The sequence below is a fragment of the Nansenia antarctica genome (assembly GCF_963989245.1).
Source record: "Nansenia antarctica genome assembly, chromosome: 6".
Lineage (NCBI taxonomy): Eukaryota > Metazoa > Chordata > Actinopteri > Argentiniformes > Microstomatidae > Nansenia > Nansenia antarctica.
Window position 1 is genome coordinate 73,500,178 of NC_137676.1, and position 22,118 is coordinate 73,522,295.

At 45.4% G+C, this 22,118-nt stretch overlaps 1 protein-coding gene across 1 annotated transcript in view; it reads right to left on the reverse strand.

Moving 5' to 3' along the window:
* Positions 1 to 1,295: 1,295 nt before the first annotated feature.
* The window catches only part of LOC308160959 (bone morphogenetic protein receptor type-2-like), a gene marked incomplete at both ends in the record, with an annotated part of 66,441 nt that continues 45,618 nt past the window's right edge, over positions 1,296 to 22,118 (reverse strand). The window contains 3 exons of the mRNA XM_080534882.1: positions 1,296 to 1,393; positions 6,522 to 6,602; positions 15,182 to 15,262. Coding sequence (XP_080391008.1) covers positions 1,296 to 1,393; positions 6,522 to 6,602; positions 15,182 to 15,262 — 260 coding nt within the window. The remainder of the gene's footprint in view (positions 1,394 to 6,521; positions 6,603 to 15,181; positions 15,263 to 22,118) is intronic.

Here is a 22,118-nt window from a genome sequence, read left to right on the forward strand (position 1 = left end):
CGCCTTTATCCAAAGCGCTCTACAACGGCCTCTCATTCACCCATTCACACACACATTCACACAACAATGGCAGCCAAGCTGCCATGCAAGGCGCCGGCCGGCCCGCTCACTGTCTGGGAGCAATTTGGGGTTCAGTGTCTTGCCCAAGGACACTTCGACATGTGGCCAGCCGGGGCTCGAACCGGCGATCTGCCAACCTTGCGATCATTAGACGGCGGCTCTAACCTCCTGCGCCACAGCCGCATATATGACATATTGATTTCTGTATAACTGTGTTGTATTACCTTATGTTAATATTGGGGACAGCGTTCACCTTGGCCGTGCTCTCTGTGTGTCTCCCCTGCAGAAACACAGGCTCAATAAAAAGACAATCTGAAAATAAATCCTTCCTGTAGCATTGGGACTGGCGACGGCCCCAGACCCGTGCAGGTTACCTTTCTTGCGATGACTGATGGATAGAGGATTCACTTACAGCACATACATATAGTACATTTGTCTAAGGAAGTTGCTTTGGATAAAGGCGTCTGCTAAATGGCAAAAATGTAAATGTATGTAATCAACAGTGTGAAGTATGCCCCTGTAGGTATAGGTAGTTGGTTACTATGGTTACTACCCAGGTTTGCTCACCATCGACGACCCCCCCCCCCAGCTGAACTACGGTTGTTGCTTTTACACTCCTGTCTCAAAGTCAACCAAAAGTTCAAAAGTCTGAAGTGACTTAGTTTATTGTACATTTTTAGGGTAAACATGGTTTAATTGGAACAACATACTGTTTTATCATAAGTATAAAGTGGGTTTGAGAGGGAGGGGTTGGTAACAGCATCTGGGAGGGGGGGGGAGGCAGCATCAATTATACATAATAAGACAGTAGAACCGCTGTTTACCGTGTGTACAGTAATACAGGCGACAGCAGAACCACTGTTTACCGTAAGTACAGTAATACAGGCGACAGCATATCCACTGGGCTATTCTGCCCCCCCAGACATAAATCTCACAGTTATGTAGCATAGTTATTGGTCCCATAGCAACAGATGAGCAGTGTGTAAATATGTAGGTAACTGCAGTATATACAGAGGTATGTTCACCAGGGTTATGATACATGAATACACATGAGAGAGGAGGACAGAGAGGGGGGGGGGGTTGAGGGGAAAAGATGAGTCATGCACGATATCTTCTTAATCTTGGTCAAGCTTGACAGAGTTAGAGACTAAATCATTTATAATTTCCAATAATATACTTTTAAAGAAATGTTCATGAATGTCTCTCTGCTTCTGACAGATTCTTTTAGACATTTCTTAATACTTCAACGCCTTCAGACCTGCCCTTGACCCTGCCTTGACCCCTGCCGTGACCCTGCCCTGACCCAGGATGGGGCAGTTCTTCTTCTTCTTCACTGGGAGGAGGACATCAGACTGGATCATACACATGAGAGGGGGGGGGGGGGCAGAGAGGGAGGAGGAGCTTAAGTCAAAGTGGGCGGAGCTTAAGTCAAAGTGGGAGGAGCTTAAGTCAAAGTGGGCGGAGCTTAAATCAAAGTGGGAGGAGCTTAAATCAAAGTGGGAGGAGCTTAAATCAAAGTGGGAGGAGCTTAAATCAAAATGGGAGGAGCTTAAATCAAAGTGGGAGGAGCTTAAGTCTAAGTGGGAGGAGCTTAAGTCTAAGTGGGAGGAGCTTAAGTCAAAGTGGGAGGAGCTTAAATCAAAGTGGGAGGAGCTTAAGTCAAAGTGGGCGGAGCTTAAATCAAAGTGGGCGGAGCTTAAGTCAAAGTGGGCGGAGCTTAAATCAAAGTGGGAGGAGCTTAAATCAAAGTGGGAGGAGCTTAAGTCAAAGTGGGCGGAGCTTAAACCAAAGTGGGAGGAGCTTAAATCAAAGTGGGAGGAGCTTAAGTCAAAGTGGGCGGAGCTTAAATTAAAGTGGGAGGAGCTTAAATCAAAGTGGGAGGAGCTTAAGTCAAAGTGGGCGGAGCATAAGTCAAAGTGGGAGGAGCTTAAATCAAAGTGGGAGGAGCTTAAATCAAAGTGGGAGGAGCTTAAATCAAAGTGGGAGGAGCTTAAGTCAAAGTGGGCGGAGCTTAAGTCAAAGTGGGAGGAGCTTAAATCAAAGTGGGAGGAGCTTAATTCAAGGTGGGAGGAGCTTAAATCAAAGTGGGAGGAGCTTAAATCAAAGTGGGAGGAGCTTAAGTCTAAGTGGGAGGAGCTTAAGTCAAAGTGGGAGGAGCTTAAATCAAAGTGGGAGGAGCTTAAGTCAAAGTGGGCGGAGCTTAAATCAAAGTGGGCGGAGCTTAAGTCAAAGTGGGCGGAGCTTAAATCAAAGTGGGAGGAGCTTAAATCAAAGTGGGAGGAGCTTAAGTCAAAGTGGGCGGAGCTTAAACCAAAGTGGGAGGAGCTTAAATCAAAGTGGGAGGAGCTTAAGTCAAAGTGGGCGGAGCTTAAATTAAAGTGGGAGGAGCTTAAATCAAAGTGGGAGGAGCTTAAGTCAAAGTGGGCGGAGCATAAGTCAAAGTGGGAGGAGCTTAAATCAAAGTGGGAGGAGCTTAAATCAAAGTGGGAGGAGCTTAAATCAAAGTGGGAGGAGCTTAAGTCAAAGTGGGCAGAGCTTAAGTCAAAGTGGGAGGAGCTTAAATCAAAGTGGGAGGAGCTTAATTCAAAGTGGGAGGAGCTTAAATCAAAGTGGGAGGAGCTTAAATCAAAGTGGGAGGAGCTTAAGTCTAAGTGGGAGGAGCTTAAGTCAAAGTGGGAGGAGCTTAAATCAAAGTGGGAGGAGCTTAAGTCAAAGTGGGCGGAGCTTAAATCAAAGTGGGCGGAGCTTAAATCAAAGTGGGCGGAGCTTAAGTCAAAGTGGGCGGAGCTTAAATCAAAGTGGGAGGAGCTTAAATCAAAGTGGGAGGAGCTTAAGTCAAAGTGGGCGGAGCTTAAACCAAAGTGGGAGGAGCGTAAATCAAAGTGGGAGGAGCTTAAGTCAAAGTGGGCGGAGCTTAAATTAAAGTGGGAGGAGCTTAAATCAAAGTGGGAGGAGCTTAAATCAAAGTGGGAGGAGCTTAAATCAAAGTGGGAGGAGCTTAAGTCTAAGTGGGAGGGGCTTAAGTCAAAGTGGGAGGAGCTTAAATCAAAGTGGGAGGAGCTTAAGTCAAAGTGGGCGGAGCTTAAATCAAAGTGGGCGGAGCTTAAGTCAAAGTGGGCGGAGCTTAAATCAAAGTGGGCGGAGCTTAAGTCAAAGTGGGCGGAGCTTAAATCAAAGTGGGAGGAGCTTAAATCAAAGTGGGAGGAGCTTAAGTCGAAGTGGGCGGAGCTTAAACCAAAGTGGGAGGAGCTTAAATCAAAGTGGGAGGAGCTTAAGTCAAAGTGGGCGGAGCTTAAATTAAAGTGGGAGGAGCTTAAATCAAAGTGGGAGGAGCTTAAGTCAAAGTGAGCGGAGCTTAAGTCAAAGTGGGAGGAGCTTAAATCAAAGTGGGAGGAGCTTAAATCAAAGTGGGAGGAGCTTAAATCAAAGTGGGAGGAGCTTAAATCAAAGTGGGAGGAGCTTAAGTCTAAGCGGGAGGAGCTTAAGTCAAAGTGGGAGGAGCTTAAATCAAAGTGGGAGGAGCTTAAGTCAAAGTGGGCGGAGCTTAAATCAAAGTGGGAGGAGCTTAAATCAAAGTGGGAGGAGCTTAAGTCAAAGTGGGAGGAGCTTAAGTCAAAGTGGGAGGAGCTTAAATCAAAGTGGGAGGAGCTTAAGTCAAAGTGGGCGGAGCTTAAGTCAAAGTGACACACGTATACACACACAGAGACACACACACAGCTAATTAACATACAGCTCATTAACATACAGCTCATTAACATACACACACACAGACACACGTATACACACACAGAGACACACACAGCTCATTAACATACAGCTCATTAACATACATCTCATTAACATTAAGCTCATTAACATACAGCTCATTAGCATGAAGCTCATTAGCATGCAGCTCATTAACATACAGCTCATAAACATATACACACGTATACACACAGAGACATTAGCATGAAGCTCATTAACATGAAGCTCATTAACATACAGCTCATTAGCATGAAGCTCATTAGTATGAAGCTAATTAACATGAAGCTCATTAACATACAGCTCATTAACATACATAAGCATACACATACATATACTCATACACACACATCCACACATACTCATATCCACATACTCATACACACATCCACACACATACTCATACACACACATCCACACACATATACACATACTCACACATCCACACACATACTCATACACACATACTCATACACACACATCCACACTCATCCACATACACACACTCATACAGCTCATTAACACATATATACACACACACATCCAGTCACACGGTGAGACACATTGAATGTAGACATCCAGTCACACACGCGCACAGACACGTCCAGCAGGTCTGATAATGGTCTGACTGGATTCGCCTCGAAGAGTAGATGTTCTTTGGTGTGTTTGGTGTCCAAAACGGTCATTGCATTCCCCCATAGAGACTCGGGCCGGTAGACGCACTGACACAGAAGAAGAAGAAAAAAAAAAAAAAAAAATATTTTGAGGCGGGATTTTTCAAAAATATATTTTCAAAAGGGAAAATTCCTCTCTCTCTCTCTCTCTCTCTCTCTCTCTCTCTCTCTCTGGACTGAGCCCAGGAATTATTTGCCGCTGCGCATGCCTTTTTTTTTTTCCTTCCTGTTTGTCCTTCACATTGAAAAGTGCAAATTGACCTGCCCGCCTGGGATTCGAACCCAGGACTACAAAGTCTACCTTGCGGCAGACTTACACACTGAGCTAACGAGCCAGTCATACAAACATATAAAAAAAAAAAATCTCGACATATACTGGCCAGTGTGGAATCGCGGACATTGGCTGTCAGAGAATAGAATCCTATTATCCGATTCCTCTCTTCCTCTAGAATGACCTGTCGTCATTGTCGTTGTCTCCGTGTGTCTGTGTGTGTCTGTCTTTATTGAAATTGACAAGAAATGATGGAACACGGCTCCACGCGGGCCTCGATACTAGGTGGCTGCACGTCTCTCTCTCTGTCTGTGTGAGGGACTTCCGTATTAGCGGTGTTAGCTTAGCAATCTCGTTGTGTTTTAACTTCAGTTTAACATGACTTCCCGGGGTCGTAGAGGGCTGGGGTTAGGCTTCAAATGACCGTGTAGACCTAATGAACCTACTCAGCAACATCTTGTGTTTATACTCCCTTCACAGCCACTGTTATACGTCCCGTAGTGTGACTCTTACCGGGGTTAATAACGTATGGTTCCCCGCGGGTTAGGAGAACAATTCCAACACCCCCGGATAGACCAGAGGACAGGGAATCTAAAACCATTTGAATGGTGTCTCTACGACCTTCCTATCGCCCCCCATCATCATCATCATCACACACACAGGCCACAGGCCACTTCCACTTACCACCACTGGAGGGAGACAGACACATATACCTGAGTGAGCCTGGCAGCACTCAGCATCTGCACTCAAGCTCTCAAGTTTAAAAACAGTGCTCATTGTTCCCTATGATGATATTTATCACTACGCTAACTGCAGTAACTACAAAAACATTTTGCCAAAGAATTGAGTTATAAGTGAAATTGAACTTCTCAAGATCTGTTTTAGTTCAATTCAGTTCAATCTTGCTCTATTTGAGAGAAAAGGGATTTAAAAGGGATTGCAGTAGAGTTGCATTTGGCTCTCAAGGCCTTTTCCCAGCATTCTCTAGGGTTCCTCGTTACTATGGTTACTACCCAGGTAGTTGGTTACTATGGTTACTACCCAGGTAGTTGGTTACTATGGTTACTTACTACCCAGGTTTGCTCACCATCGACGACCCCCCCCCCAGCTGAACTACGGTTGTTGCTTTTACACTCCTGTCTCAAAGTCAACCAAAAGTTCAAAAGTCTGAAGTGACTTAGTTTATTGTACATTTTTAGGGTAAACATGGTTTAATTGGAACAACATACTGTTTTATCATAAGTATAAAGTGGGTTTGAGAGGGAGGGGTTGGTAACAGCATCTGGGAGGGGGGGGGGAGGCAGCATCAATTATACATAATAAGACAGTAGAACCGCTGTTTACCGTGTGTACAGTAATACAGGCGACAGCAGAACCACTGTTTACCGTAAGTACAGTAATACAGGCGACAGCATATCCACTGGGCTATTCTGCGCCCCCAGACATAAATCTCACAGTTATGTAGCATAGTTATTGGTCCCATAGCAACAGATGAGCAGTGTGTAAATATGTAGGTAACTGCAGTATATACAGAGGTATGTTCACCAGGGTTATGATACATTAATACACATGAGAGAGGAGGACAGAGAGGGGGGGGGTTGAGGGGAAAAGATGAGTCATGCACGATATCTTCTTAATCTTGGTCAAGCTTGACAGAGTTAGAGACTAAATAATTTATAATTTCCAATAATATATTTTAAAGAAATGTTCATGAATGTCTCTCTGCTTCTGACAGATTCTTTTAGACATTTCTTAATACTTCAGCGCCTTCAGACCTGCCCTTGACCCTGCCTTGACCCCTGCCGTGACCCTGCCCTGACCCAGGATGGGGCAGTTCTTCTTCTTCTTCTTCTTCACTGGGAGGAGGACATCAGACTGGATCATACACATGAGAGGGGGGGGGGCAGAGAGGGAGGAGGAGCTTAAGTCAAAGTGGGCGGAGCTTAAGTCAAAGTGGGAGGAGCTTAAGTCAAAGTGGGCGGAGCTTAAATCAAAGTGGGAGGAGCTTAAATCAAAGTGGGAGGAGCTTAAATCAAAGTGGGAGGAGCTTAAATCAAAATGGGAGGAGCTTAAATCAAAGTGGGAGGAGCTTAAGTCTAAGTGGGAGGAGCTTAAGTCAAAGTGGGAGGAGCTTAAATCAAAGTGGGAGGAGCTTAAGTCAAAGTGGGCGGAGCTTAAATCAAAGTGGGCGGAGCTTAAGTCAAAGTGGGCGGAGCTTAAATCAAAGTGGGAGGAGCTTAAATCAAAGTGGGAGGAGCTTAAGTCAAAGTGGGCGGAGCTTAAATTAAAGTGGGAGGAGCTTAAATCAAAGTGGGAGGAGCTTAAGTCAAAGTGGGCGGAGCTTAAATTAAAGTGGGAGGAGCTTAAATCAAAGTGGGAGGAGCTTAAGTCAAAGTGGGCGGAGCATAAGTCAAAGTGGGAGGAGCTTAAATCAAAGTGGGAGGAGCTTAAATCAAAGTGGGAGGAGCTTAAATCAAAGTGGGAGGAGCTTAAATCAAAGTGGGAGGAGCTTAAGTCAAAGTGGGAGGAGCTTAAATCAAAGTGGGAGGAGCTTAAGTCAAAGTGGGCGGAGCTTAAATCAAAGTGGGCGGAGCTTAAGTCAAAGTGGGCGGAGCTTAAATCAAAGTGGGAGGAGCTTAAATCAAAGTGGGAGGAGCTTAAGTCAAAGTGGGCGGAGCTTAAACCAAAGTGGGAGGAGCTTAAATCAAAGTGGGAGGAGCTTAAGTCAAAGTGGGCGGAGCTTAAATTAAAGTGGGAGGAGCTTAAATCAAAGTGGGAGGAGCTTAAGTCAAAGTGGGCGGAGCATAAGTCAAAGTGGGAGGAGCTTAAATCAAAGTGGGAGGAGCTTAAATCAAAGTGGGAGGAGCTTAAATCAAAGTGGGAGGAGCTTAAGTCAAAGTGGGCAGAGCTTAAGTCAAAGTGGGAGGAGCTTAAATCAAAGTGGGAGGAGCTTAATTCAAAGTGGGAGGAGCTTAAATCAAAGTGGGAGGAGCTTAAATCAAAGTGGGAGGAGCTTAAGTCTAAGTGGGAGGAGCTTAAGTCAAAGTGGGAGGAGCTTAAATCAAAGTGGGAGGAGCTTAAGTCAAAGTGGGCGGAGCTTAAATTAAAGTGGGAGGAGCTTAAATCAAAGTGGGAGGAGCTTAAATCAAAGTGGGAGGAGCTTAAATCAAAGTTGGAGGAGCTTAAGTCTAAGTGGGAGGGGCTTAAGTCAAAGTGGGAGGAGCTTAAATCAAAGTGGGAGGAGCTTAAGTCAAAGTGGGCGGAGCTTAAATCAAAGTGGGCGGAGCTTAAGTCAAAGTGGGCGGAGCTTAAATCAAAGTGGGCGGAGCTTAAGTCAAAGTGGGCGGAGCTTAAATCAAAGTGGGAGGAGCTTAAATCAAAGTGGGAGGAGCTTAAGTCAAAGTGGGCGGAGCTTAAACCAAAGTGGGAGGAGCTTAAATCAAAGTGGGAGGAGCTTAAGTCAAAGTGGGCGGAGCTTAAATTAAAGTGGGAGGAGCTTAAATCAAAGTGGGAGGAGCTTAAGTCAAAGTGAGCGGAGCTTAAGTCAAAGTGGGAGGAGCTTAAATCAAAGTGGGAGGAGCTTAAATCAAAGTGGGAGGAGATTAAATCAAAGTGGGAGGAGCTTAAATCAAAGTGGGAGGAGCTTAAGTCTAAGCGGGAGGAGCTTAAGTCAAAGTGGGAGGAGCTTAAATCAAAGTGGGAGGAGCTTAAGTCAAAGTGGGCGGAGCTTAAATCAAAGTGGGCGGAGTTTAAGTCAAAGTGGGCGGAGCTTAAATCAAAGTGGGAGGAGCTAAAATCAAAGTGGGAGGAGCTTAAGTCAAAGTGGGCGGAGCTTAAACCAAAGTGGGAGGAGCTTAAATCAAAGTGGGAGGAGCTTAAGTCAAAGTGGGCGGAGCTTAAGTCAAAGTGGGAGGAGCTTAAATCAAAGTGGGAGGAGCTTAAATCAAAGTGGGAGGAGCTTAAGTCAAAGTGGGCGGAGCTTAAATTAAAGTGGGAGGAGCTTAAATCAAAGTGGGAGGAGCTTAAGTCAAAGTGGGCGGAGCATAAGTCAAAGTGGGAGGAGCTTAAATCAAAGTGGGAGGAGCTTAAATCAAAGTGGGAGGAGCTTAAATCAAAGTGGGAGGAGCTTAAGTCAAAGTGGGCGGAGCTTAAGTCAAAGTGGGAGGAGCTTAAATCAAAGTGGGAGGAGCTTAATTCAAGGTGGGAGGAGCTTAAATCAAAGTGGGAGGAGCTTAAATCAAAGTGGGAGGAGCTTAAGTCTAAGTGGGATGAGCTTAAGTCAAAGTGGGAGGAGCTTAAATCAAAGTGGGAGGAGCTTAAGTCAAAGTGGGCGGAGCTTAAATCAAAGTGGGCCGAGCTTAAGTCAAAGTGGGCGGAGCTTAAATCAAAGTGGGAGGAGCTTAAATCAAAGTGGGAGGAGCTTAAGTCAAAGTGGGCGGAGCTTAAACCAAAGTGGGAGGAGCTTAAATCAAAGTGGGAGGAGCTTAAGTCAAAGTGGGCGGAGCTTAAATTAAAGTGGGAGGAGCTTAAATCAAAGTGGGAGGAGCTTAAGTCAAAGTGGGCGGAGCATAAGTCAAAGTGGGAGGAGCTTAAATCAAAGTGGGAGGAGCTTAAATCAAAGTGGGAGGAGCTTAAATCAAAGTGGGAGGAGCTTAAGTCAAAGTGGGCAGAGCTTAAGTCAAAGTGGGAGGAGCTTAAATCAAAGTGGGAGGAGCTTAATTCAAAGTGGGAGGAGCTTAAATCAAAGTGGGAGGAGCTTAAATCAAAGTGGGAGGAGCTTAAGTCTAAGTGGGAGGAGCTTAAGTCAAAGTGGGAGGAGCTTAAATCAAAGTGGGAGGAGCTTAAGTCAAAGTGGGCGGAGCTTAAATCAAAGTGGGCGGAGCTTAAATCAAAGTGGGCGGAGCTTAAGTCAAAGTGGGCGGAGCTTAAATCAAAGTGGGAGGAGCTTAAATCAAAGTGGGAGGAGCTTAAGTCAAAGTGGGCGGAGCTTAAACCAAAGTGGGAGGAGCGTAAATCAAAGTGGGAGGAGCTTAAGTCAAAGTGGGCGGAGCTTAAATTAAAGTGGGAGGAGCTTAAATCAAAGTGGGAGGAGCTTAAATCAAAGTGGGAGGAGCTTAAATCAAAGTGGGAGGAGCTTAAGTCTAAGTGGGAGGGGCTTAAGTCAAAGTGGGAGGAGCTTAAATCAAAGTGGGAGGAGCTTAAGTCAAAGTGGGCGGAGCTTAAATCAAAGTGGGCGGAGCTTAAGTCAAAGTGGGCGGAGCTTAAATCAAAGTGGGCGGAGCTTAAGTCAAAGTGGGCGGAGCTTAAATCAAAGTGGGAGGAGCTTAAATCAAAGTGGGAGGAGCTTAAGTCAAAGTGGGCGGAGCTTAAACCAAAGTGGGAGGAGCTTAAATCAAAGTGGGAGGAGCTTAAGTCAAAGTGGGCGGAGCTTAAATTAAAGTGGGAGGAGCTTAAATCAAAGTGGGAGGAGCTTAAGTCAAAGTGAGCGGAGCTTAAGTCAAAGTGGGAGGAGCTTAAATCAAAGTGGGAGGAGCTTAAATCAAAGTGGGAGGAGCTTAAATCAAAGTGGGAGGAGCTTAAATCAAAGTGGGAGGAGCTTAAGTCTAAGTGGGAGGGGCTTAAGTCAAAGTGGGAGGAGCTTAAATCAAAGTGGGAGGAGCTTAAGTCAAAGTGGGCGGAGCTTAAATCAAAGTGGGCGGAGCTTAAGTCAAAGTGGGCGGAGCTTAAATCAAAGTGGGCGGAGCTTAAGTCAAAGTGGGCGGAGCTTAAATCAAAGTGGGCGGAGCTTAAATCAAAGTGGGAGGAGCTTAAGTCAAAGTGGGCGGAGCTTAAACCAAAGTGGGAGGAGCTTAAATCAAAGTGGGAGGAGCTTAAGTCAAAGTGGGCGGAGCTTAAATTAAAGTGGGAGGAGCTTAAATCAAAGTGGGAGGAGCTTAAGTCAAAGTGAGCGGAGCTTAAGTCAAAGTGGGAGGAGCTTAAATCAAAGTGGGAGGAGCTTAAATCAAAGTGGGAGGAGCTTAAATCAAAGTGGGAGGAGCTTAAATCAAAGTGGGAGGAGCTTAAGTCTAAGCGGGAGGAGCTTAAGTCAAAGTGGGAGGAGCTTAAATCAAAGTGGGAGGAGCTTAAGTCAAAGTGGGCGGAGCTTAAATCAAAGTGGGCGGAGTTTAAGTCAAAGTGGGCGGAGCTTAAATCAAAGTGGGAGGAGCTAAAATCAAAGTGGGAGGAGCTTAAGTCAAAGTGGGCGGAGCTTAAACCAAAGTGGGAGGAGCTTAAATCAAAGTGGGAGGAGCTTAAGTCAAAGTGGGCGGAGCTTAAGTCAAAGTGGGAGGAGCTTAAATCAAAGTGGGAGGAGCTTAAATCAAAGTGGGAGGAGCTTAAATCAAAGTGGGAGGAGCTTAAGTCAAAGTGGGCGGAGCTTAAGTCAAAGTGGGCGGAGCTTAAGTCAAAGTGGGCGGAGCTTAAATCAAAGTGGGAGGAGCGTAAGTCAAAGTGGGCGGCGCTTAAATCAAAGTGGGAGGAGCTTAAGTCAAAGTGGGCGGAGCTTAAACCAAAGTGGGAGGAGCTTAAATCAAAGTGGGAGGAGCTTAAGTCAAAGTGGGCGGAGCTTAAATTAAAGTGGGAGGACCTTAAGTCAAAGTGGGAGGAGCTTAAATCAAAGTGGGAGGAGCTTAAGTCAAAGTGGGCGGAGCTTAAGTGGGAGTGGGAGTGGCTTAGACCGTTAGTGGGCGGAGCTTGTGTCAAAAGTGGGCGGAGCTTGTGTCAAAGTGGGCGGAGCTTAAGTGTGAGTGGGAGTGGCTTAGACATTTAGTGGGCGGAGCTTGTGTCAAAGTGGGAGTGGCTTAATTGATTAATTCCAATTTTCTTTCATTTGCCAACAAACGACCTACCTAGACTGTACGCAGTTGCACCCTAGGATGAAAGCCTAGGATGAAAAACAGAAATCGGTGCCAGAAAGTCCCAGTCACCCAAAAATCGGCACCGTGAAGCGTCACAGGGGTCCGGTCTCGTGCCCCGAGTTTCGAGGCGCTAGCTCAAACGGTCGCTCCGTGGCGCCCCCTTTAATTACGGATTTCGCACTTACGTCAAAGCTCCCCGTTTGGGCCACGAATGGCCGATCAAGCCGAAACTCTGGGTAAACACTTGTCTCACCGAGATGTTCGACATATGTGAAAACCAGACCTCTAGCTCACAGCTAGGAGGGGAGTTATGAATTCTCTGCACTTACGAATGGCCGATCAAGCCGAAACGTTGGGTAAACACTTGTCTCACCAAGATGTTCGACATATGTGAAAACCAGACCTCTAGCTCACTCAGGAGGGGAGTTATAAGTAATGAGCTTAAGTCAAAGTGGGCGGAGCTTAAATCAAAGCGGGAGGAGCTTAAATCAAAGTGGGCGGAGCTTAAGTCAAAGTGGGCGGAGCTTAAATCAAAGTGGGAGGAGCTTAAATCAAAGTGGGATGAGCTTAAGTCAAAGTGGGAGGAGCTTAAGTCAAAGTGGGAGGAGCTTAAATCAAAGTGGGAGGAGCTTAAGTCAAAGTGGGCGGAGCTTAAGTCAAAGTGACACACGTATACACACACAGAGACACACACACAGCTAATTAACATACAGCTCATTAACATACAGCTCATTAACATACACACACACAGACACACGTATACACACACAGAGACACACACAGCTCATTAACATACAGCTCATTAACATACATCTCATTAACATGAAGCTCATTAACATACAGCTCATTAACATACACACACACAGACACACTTATACACACACAGAGACACACACAGCTAATTAACATACAGCTCATTAGCATGAATCTCATTAACATTAAGCTCATTAACATACAGCTCATTAGCATGAAGCTCATTAGCATGCAGCTCATTAACATACAGCTCATAAACATATACACACGTATACACACAGAGACATTAGCATGAAGCTCATTAACATGAAGCTCATTAACATACAGCTCATTAGCATGAAGCTCATTAGTATGAAGCTAATTAACATGAAGCTCATTAACATACAGCTCATTAACATACATAAGCATACACATACATATACACATACTCATACACACACATCCACACATACTCATACACACATCCACACACATACTCATACACACACATCCACACACATATACACATACTCACACATCCACACACATACTCATACACACATACTCATACACACACATCCACACTCATCCACATACACACACTCATACAGCTCATTAACACATATATACACACACACATCCAGTCACACGGTGAGACACATTGAATGTAGACATCCAGTCACACACGCGCACAGACACGTCCAGCAGGTCTGATAATGGTCTGACTGGATTCGCCTCGAAGAGTAGATGTTCTTTGGTGTGTTTGGTGTCCAAAACGGTCATTGCATTCCCCCATAGAGACTCGGGCCGGTAGACGCACTGACACAGAAGAAGAAGAAAAAAAAAAAAAAAAAAAATATTTTGAGGCGGGATTTTTCAAAAATATATTTTCAAAAGGGAAAATTCCTCTCTCTCTCTCTCTCTCTCTCTCTCTGGACTGAGCCCAGGAATTATTTGCCGCTGCGCATGCCTTTTTTTTTTTCTTCCTGTTTGGACTTCAAATTAACAAAGTGCAAAGTGACCTGCCCGCCTGGGATTCGAACCCAGGACTACAAAGTCTACCTTGCGGCAGACTTACACACTGAGCTAACGAGCCAGTCATACAAACATATAAAAAAAAAAAATCTCGACATCTACTGGCCAGTGTGGAATCGCGGACATTGGCTGTCAGAGAATAGAATCCTATTATCCCATTTCTCTCTTCCTCTAGAATGACCTGTCGTCATTGTCGTTGTCTCCGTGTGTCTGTGTGTGTCTGTCTTTATTGAAATTGACAAGAAATGATGGAACACGGCTCCACGCGGGCCTCGATACTAGGTGGCTGCACGTCTCTCTCTCTGTCTGTGTGAGGGACTTCCGCATTAGCGGTGTTAGCTTAGCAATCTCGTTGTGTTTTAACTTCAGTTTAACATGACTTCCCGGGGTCGTAGAGGGCTGGGGTTAGGCTTCAAATGACCGTGTAGACCTAATGAACCTACTCAGCAACATCTTGTGTTTATACTCCCTTCACAGCCACTGTTATACGTCCCGTAGTGTGACTCTTACCGGGGTTAATAACGTATGGTTCCCCGCGGGTTAGGAGAACAATTCCAACACCCCCGGATAGACCAGAGGACAGGGAATCTAAAACCATTTGAATGGTGTCTCTACGACCTTCCTATCGCCCCCCATCATCATCATCATCACACACACAGGCCACAGGCCACTTCCACTTACCACCACTGGAGGGAGACAGACACATATACCTGAGTGAGCCTGGCAGCACTCAGCATCTGCACTCAAGCTCTCAAGTTTAAAAACAGTGCTCATTGTTCCCTATGATGATATTTATCACTACGCTAACTGCAGTAACTACAAAAACATTTTGCCAAAGAATTGAGTTATAAGTGAAATTGAACTTCTCAAGATCTGTTTTAGTTCAATTCAGTTCAATCTTGCTCTATTTGAGAGAAAAGGGATTTAAAAGGGATTGCAGTAGAGTTGCATTTGGCTCTCAAGGCCTTTTCCCAGCATTCTCTAGGGTTCCTCGTTACTATGGTTACTACCCAGGTAGTTGGTTACTATGGTTACTACCCAGGTAGTTGGTTACTATGGTTACTTACTACCCAGGTTTGCTCACCATCGACGACCCCCCCCCCAGCTGAACTACGGTTGTTGCTTTTACACTCCTGTCTCAAAGTCAACCAAAAGTTCAAAAGTCTGAAGTGACTTAGTTTATTGTACATTTTTAGGGTAAACATGGTTTAATTGGAACAACATACTGTTTTATCATAAGTATAAAGTGGGTTTGAGAGGGAGGGGTTGGTAACAGCATCTGGGAGGGGGGGGGGAGGCAGCATCAATTATACATAATAAGACAGTAGAACCGCTGTTTACCGTGTGTACAGTAATACAGGCGACAGCAGAACCACTGTTTACCGTAAGTACAGTAATACAGGCGACAGCATATCCACTGGGCTATTCTGCGCCCCCAGACATAAATCTCACAGTTATGTAGCATAGTTATTGGTCCCATAGCAACAGATGAGCAGTGTGTAAATATGTAGGTAACTGCAGTATATACAGAGGTATGTTCACCAGGGTTATGATACATTAATACACATGAGAGAGGAGGACAGAGAGGGGGGGGGTTGAGGGGAAAAGATGAGTCATGCACGATATCTTCTTAATCTTGGTCAAGCTTGACAGAGTTAGAGACTAAATAATTTATAATTTCCAATAATATATTTTAAAGAAATGTTCATGAATGTCTCTCTGCTTCTGACAGATTCTTTTAGACATTTCTTAATACTTCAGCGCCTTCAGACCTGCCCTTGACCCTGCCTTGACCCCTGCCGTGACCCTGCCCTGACCCAGGATGGGGCAGTTCTTCTTCTTCTTCTTCTTCACTGGGAGGAGGACATCAGACTGGATCATACACATGAGAGGGGGGGGGGCAGAGAGGGAGGAGGAGCTTAAGTCAAAGTGGGCGGAGCTTAAGTCAAAGTGGGAGGAGCTTAAGTCAAAGTGGGCGGAGCTTAAATCAAAGTGGGAGGAGCTTAAATCAAAGTGGGAGGAGCTTAAATCAAAGTGGGAGGAGCTTAAATCAAAATGGGAGGAGCTTAAATCAAAGTGGGAGGAGCTTAAGTCTAAGTGGGAGGAGCTTAAGTCAAAGTGGGAGGAGCTTAAATCAAAGTGGGAGGAGCTTAAGTCAAAGTGGGCGGAGCTTAAATCAAAGTGGGCGGAGCTTAAGTCAAAGTGGGCGGAGCTTAAATCAAAGTGGGAGGAGCTTAAATCAAAGTGGGAGGAGCTTAAGTCAAAGTGGGCGGAGCTTAAATTAAAGTGGGAGGAGCTTAAATCAAAGTGGGAGGAGCTTAAGTCAAAGTGGGCGGAGCTTAAATTAAAGTGGGAGGAGCTTAAATCAAAGTGGGAGGAGCTTAAGTCAAAGTGGGCGGAGCATAAGTCAAAGTGGGAGGAGCTTAAATCAAAGTGGGAGGAGCTTAAATCAAAGTGGGAGGAGCTTAAATCAAAGTGGGAGGAGCTTAAATCAAAGTGGGAGGAGCTTAAGTCAAAGTGGGAGGAGCTTAAATCAAAGTGGGAGGAGCTTAAGTCAAAGTGGGCGGAGCTTAAATCAAAGTGGGCGGAGCTTAAGTCAAAGTGGGCGGAGCTTAAATCAAAGTGGGAGGAGCTTAAATCAAAGTGGGAGGAGCTTAAGTCAAAGTGGGCGGAGCTTAAACCAAAGTGGGAGGAGCTTAAATCAAAGTGGGAGGAGCTTAAGTCAAAGTGGGCGGAGCTTAAATTAAAGTGGGAGGAGCTTAAATCAAAGTGGGAGGAGCTTAAGTCAAAGTGGGCGGAGCATAAGTCAAAGTGGGAGGAGCTTAAATCAAAGTGGGAGGAGCTTAAATCAAAGTGGGAGGAGCTTAAATCAAAGTGGGAGGAGCTTAAGTCAAAGTGGGCAGAGCTTAAGTCAAAGTGGGAGGAGCTTAAATCAAAGTGGGAGGAGCTTAATTCAAAGTGGGAGGAGCTTAAATCAAAGTGGGAGGAGCTTAAATCAAAGTGGGAGGAGCTTAAGTCTAAGTGGGAGGAGCTTAAGTCAAAGTGGGAGGAGCTTAAATCAAAGTGGGAGGAGCTTAAGTCAAAGTGGGCGGAGCTTAAATTAAAGTGGGAGGAGCTTAAATCAAAGTGGGAGGAGCTTAAATCAAAGTGGGAGGAGCTTAAATCAAAGTTGGAGGAGCTTAAGTCTAAGTGGGAGGGGCTTAAGTCAAAGTGGGAGGAGCTTAAATCAAAGTGGGAGGAGCTTAAGTCAAAGTGGGCGGAGCTTAAATCAAAGTGGGCGGAGCTTAAGTCAAAGTGGGCGGAGCTTAAATCAAAGTGGGCGGAGCTTAAGTCAAAGTGGGCGGAGCTTAAATCAAAGTGGGAGGAGCTTAAATCAAAGTGGGAGGAGCTTAAGTCAAAGTGGGCGGAGCTTAAACCAAAGTGGGAGGAGCTTAAATCAAAGTGGGAGGAGCTTAAGTCAAAGTGGGCGGAGCTTAAATTAAAGTGGGAGGAGCTTAAATCAAAGTGGGAGGAGCTTAAGTCAAAGTGAGCGGAGCTTAAGTCAAAGTGGGAGGAGCTTAAATCAAAGTGGGAGGAGCTTAAATCAAAGTGGGAGGAGATTAAATCAAAGTGGGAGGAGCTTAAATCAAAGTGGGAGGAGCTTAAGTCTAAGCGGGAGGAGCTTAAGTCAAAGTGGGAGGAGCTTAAATCAAAGTGGGAGGAGCTTAAGTCAAAGTGGGCGGAGCTTAAATCAAAGTGGGCGGAGTTTAAGTCAAAGTGGGCGGAGCTTAAATCAAAGTGGGAGGAGCTAAAATCAAAGTGGGAGGAGCTTAAGTCAAAGTGGGCGGAGCTTAAACCAAAGTGGGAGGAGCTTAAATCAAAGTGGGAGGAGCTTAAGTCAAAGTGGGCGGAGCTTAAGTCAAAGTGGGAGGAGCTTAAATCAAAGTGGGAGGAGCTTAAATCAAAGTGGGAGGAGCTTAAGTCAAAGTGGGCGGAGCTTAAATTAAAGTGGGAGGAGCTTAAATCAAAGTGGGAGGAGCTTAAGTCAAAGTGGGCGGAGCATAAGTCAAAGTGGGAGGAGCTTAAATCAAAGTGGGAGGAGCTTAAATCAAAGTGGGAGGAGCTTAAATCAAAGTGGGAGGAGCTTAAGTCAAAGTGGGCGGAGCTTAAGTCAAAGTGGGAGGAGCTTAAATCAAAGTGGGAGGAGCTTAATTCAAGGTGGGAGGAGCTTAAATCAAAGTGGGAGGAGCTTAAATCAAAGTGGGAGGAGCTTAAGTCTAAGTGGGATGAGCTTAAGTCAAAGTGGGAGGAGCTTAAATCAAAGTGGGAGGAGCTTAAGTCAAAGTGGGCGGAGCTTAAATCAAAGTGGGCCGAGCTTAAGTCAAAGTGGGCGGAGCTTAAATCAAAGTGGGAGGAGCTTAAATCAAAGTGGGAGGAGCTTAAGTCAAAGTGGGCGGAGCTTAAACCAAAGTGGGAGGAGCTTAAATCAAAGTGGGAGGAGCTTAAGTCAAAGTGGGCGGAGCTTAAATTAAAGTGGGAGGAGCTTAAATCAAAGTGGGAGGAGCTTAAGTCAAAGTGGGCGGAGCATAAGTCAAAGTGGGAGGAGCTTAAATCAAAGTGGGAGGAGCTTAAATCAAAGTGGGAGGAGCTTAAATCAAAGTGGGAGGAGCTTAAGTCAAAGTGGGCAGAGCTTAAGTCAAAGTGGGAGGAGCTTAAATCAAAGTGGGAGGAGCTTAATTCAAAGTGGGAGGAGCTTAAATCAAAGTGGGAGGAGCTTAAATCAAAGTGGGAGGAGCTTAAGTCTAAGTGGGAGGAGCTTAAGTCAAAGTGGGAGGAGCTTAAATCAAAGTGGGAGGAGCTTAAGTCAAAGTGGGCGGAGCTTAAATCAAAGTGGGCGGAGCTTAAATCAAAGTGGGCGGAGCTTAAGTCAAAGTGGGCGGAGCTTAAATCAAAGTGGGAGGAGCTTAAATCAAAGTGGGAGGAGCTTAAGTCAAAGTGGGCGGAGCTTAAACCAAAGTGGGAGGAGCGTAAATCAAAGTGGGAGGAGCTTAAGTCAAAGTGGGCGGAGCTTAAATTAAAGTGGGAGGAGCTTAAATCAAAGTGGGAGGAGCTTAAATCAAAGTGGGAGGAGCTTAAATCAAAGTGGGAGGAGCTTAAGTCTAAGTGGGAGGGGCTTAAGTCAAAGTGGGAGGAGCTTAAATCAAAGTGGGAGGAGCTTAAGTCAAAGTGGGCGGAGCTTAAATCAAAGTGGGCGGAGCTTAAGTCAAAGTGGGCGGAGCTTAAATCAAAGTGGGCGGAGCTTAAGTCAAAGTGGGCGGAGCTTAAATCAAAGTGGGAGGAGCTTAAATCAAAGTGGGAGGAGCTTAAGTCAAAGTGGGCGGAGCTTAAACCAAAGTGGGAGGAGCTTAAATCAAAGTGGGAGGAGCTTAAGTCAAAGTGGGCGGAGCTTAAATTAAAGTGGGAGGAGCTTAAATCAAAGTGGGAGGAGCTTAAGTCAAAGTGAGCGGAGCTTAAGTCAAAGTGGGAGGAGCTTAAATCAAAGTGGGAGGAGCTTAAATCAAAGTGGGAGGAGCTTAAATCAAAGTGGGAGGAGCTTAAATCAAAGTGGGAGGAGCTTAAGTCTAAGTGGGAGGGGCTTAAGTCAAAGTGGGAGGAGCTTAAATCAAAGTGGGAGGAGCTTAAGTCAAAGTGGGCGGAGCTTAAATCAAAGTGGGCGGAGCTTAAGTCAAAGTGGGCGGAGCTTAAATCAAAGTGGGCGGAGCTTAAGTCAAAGTGGGCGGAGCTTAAATCAAAGTGGGCGGAGCTTAAATCAAAGTGGGAGGAGCTTAAGTCAAAGTGGGCGGAGCTTAAACCAAAGTGGGAGGAGCTTAAATCAAAGTGGGAGGAGCTTAAGTCAAAGTGGGCGGAGCTTAAATTAAAGTGGGAGGAGCTTAAATCAAAGTGGGAGGAGCTTAAGTCAAAGTGAGCGGAGCTTAAGTCAAAGTGGGAGGAGCTTAAATCAAAGTGGGAGGAGCTTAAATCAAAGTGGGAGGAGCTTAAATCAAAGTGGGAGGAGCTTAAATCAAAGTGGGAGGAGCTTAAGTCTAAGCGGGAGGAGCTTAAGTCAAAGTGGGAGGAGCTTAAATCAAAGTGGGAGGAGCTTAAGTCAAAGTGGGCGGAGCTTAAATCAAAGTGGGCGGAGTTTAAGTCAAAGTGGGCGGAGCTTAAATCAAAGTGGGAGGAGCTAAAATCAAAGTGGGAGGAGCTTAAGTCAAAGTGGGCGGAGCTTAAACCAAAGTGGGAGGAGCTTAAATCAAAGTGGGAGGAGCTTAAGTCAAAGTGGGCGGAGCTTAAGTCAAAGTGGGAGGAGCTTAAATCAAAGTGGGAGGAGCTTAAATCAAAGTGGGAGGAGCTTAAATCAAAGTGGGAGGAGCTTAAGTCAAAGTGGGCGGAGCTTAAGTCAAAGTGGGCGGAGCTTAAGTCAAAGTGGGCGGAGCTTAAATCAAAGTGGGAGGAGCGTAAGTCAAAGTGGGCGGCGCTTAAATCAAAGTGGGAGGAGCTTAAGTCAAAGTGGGCGGAGCTTAAACCAAAGTGGGAGGAGCTTAAATCAAAGTGGGAGGAGCTTAAGTCAAAGTGGGCGGAGCTTAAATTAAAGTGGGAGGACCTTAAGTCAAAGTGGGAGGAGCTTAAATCAAAGTGGGAGGAGCTTAAGTCAAAGTGGGCGGAGCTTAAGTGGGAGTGGGAGTGGCTTAGACCGTTAGTGGGCGGAGCTTGTGTCAAAAGTGGGCGGAGCTTGTGTCAAAGTGGGCGGAGCTTAAGTGTGAGTGGGAGTGGCTTAGACATTTAGTGGGCGGAGCTTGTGTCAAAGTGGGAGTGGCTTAATTGATTAATTCCAATTTTCTTTCATTTGCCAACAAACGACCTACCTAGACTGTACGCAGTTGCACCCTAGGTTGAAAGCCTAGGATGAAAAACAGAAATCGGTGCCAGAAAGTCCCAGTCACCCAAAAATCGGCACCGTGAAGCGTCACAGGGGTCCGGTCGCGTGCCCCGAGTTTCGAGGCGCTAGCTCAAACGGTCGCTCCGTGGCGCCCCCTTTAATTACGGATTTCGCACTTACGTCAAAGCTCCCCGTTTGGGCCACGAATGGCCGATCAAGCCGAAACTCTGGGTAAACACTTGTCTCACCGAGATGTTCGACATATGTGAAAACCAGACCTCTAGCTCACAGCTAGGAGGGGAGTTATGAATTCTCTGCACTTACGAATGGCCGATCAAGCCGAAACGTTGGGTAAACACTTGTCTCACCAAGATGTTCGACATATGTGAAAACCAGACCTCTAGCTCACTCAGGAGGGGAGTTATAAGTAATGAGCTTAAGTCAAAGTGGGCGGAGCTTAAATCAAAGCGGGAGGAGCTTAAATCAAAGTGGGCGGAGCTTAAGTCAAAGTGGGCGGAGCTTAAATCAAAGTGGGAGGAGCTTAAATCAAAGTGGGATGAGCTTAAGTCAAAGTGGGAGGAGCTTAAGTCAAAGTGGGAGGAGCTTAAATCAAAGTGGGAGGAGCTTAAGTCAAAGTGGGCGGAGCTTAAGTCAAAGTGACACACGTATACACACACAGAGACACACACACAGCTAATTAACATACAGCTCATTAACATACAGCTCATTAACATACACACACACAGACACACGTATACACACACAGAGACACACACAGCTCATTAACATACAGCTCATTAACATACATCTCATTAACATGAAGCTCATTAACATACAGCTCATTAACATACACACACACAGACACACTTATACACACACAGAGACACACACAGCTAATTAACATACAGCTCATTAGCATGAATCTCATTAACATTAAGCTCATTAACATACAGCTCATTAGCATGAAGCTCATTAGCATGCAGCTCATTAACATACAGCTCATAAACATATACACACGTATACACACAGAGACATTAGCATGAAGCTCATTAACATGAAGCTCATTAACATACAGCTCATTAGCATGAAGCTCATTAGTATGAAGCTAATTAACATGAAGCTCATTAACATACAGCTCATTAACATACATAAGCATACACATACATATACACATACTCATACACACACATCCACACATACTCATACACACATCCACACACATACTCATACACACACATCCACACACATATACACATACTCACACATCCACACACATACTCATACACACATACTCATACACACACATCCACACTCATCCACATACACACACTCATACAGCTCATTAACACATATATACACACACACATCCAGTCACACGGTGAGACACATTGAATGTAGACATCCAGTCACACACGCGCACAGACACGTCCAGCAGGTCTGATAATGGTCTGACTGGATTCGCCTCGAAGAGTAGATGTTCTTTGGTGTGTTTGGTGTCCAAAACGGTCATTGCATTCCCCCATAGAGACTCGGGCCGGTAGACGCACTGACACAGAAGAAGAAGAAAAAAAAAAAAAAAAAAAATATTTTGAGGCGGGATTTTTCAAAAATATATTTTCAAAAGGGAAAATTCCTCTCTCTCTCTCTCTCTCTCTCTCTCTGGACTGAGCCCAGGAATTATTTGCCGCTGCGCATGCCTTTTTTTTTTTCTTCCTGTTTGGACTTCAAATTAACAAAGTGCAAAGTGACCTGCCCGCCTGGGATTCGAACCCAGGACTACAAAGTCTACCTTGCGGCAGACTTACACACTG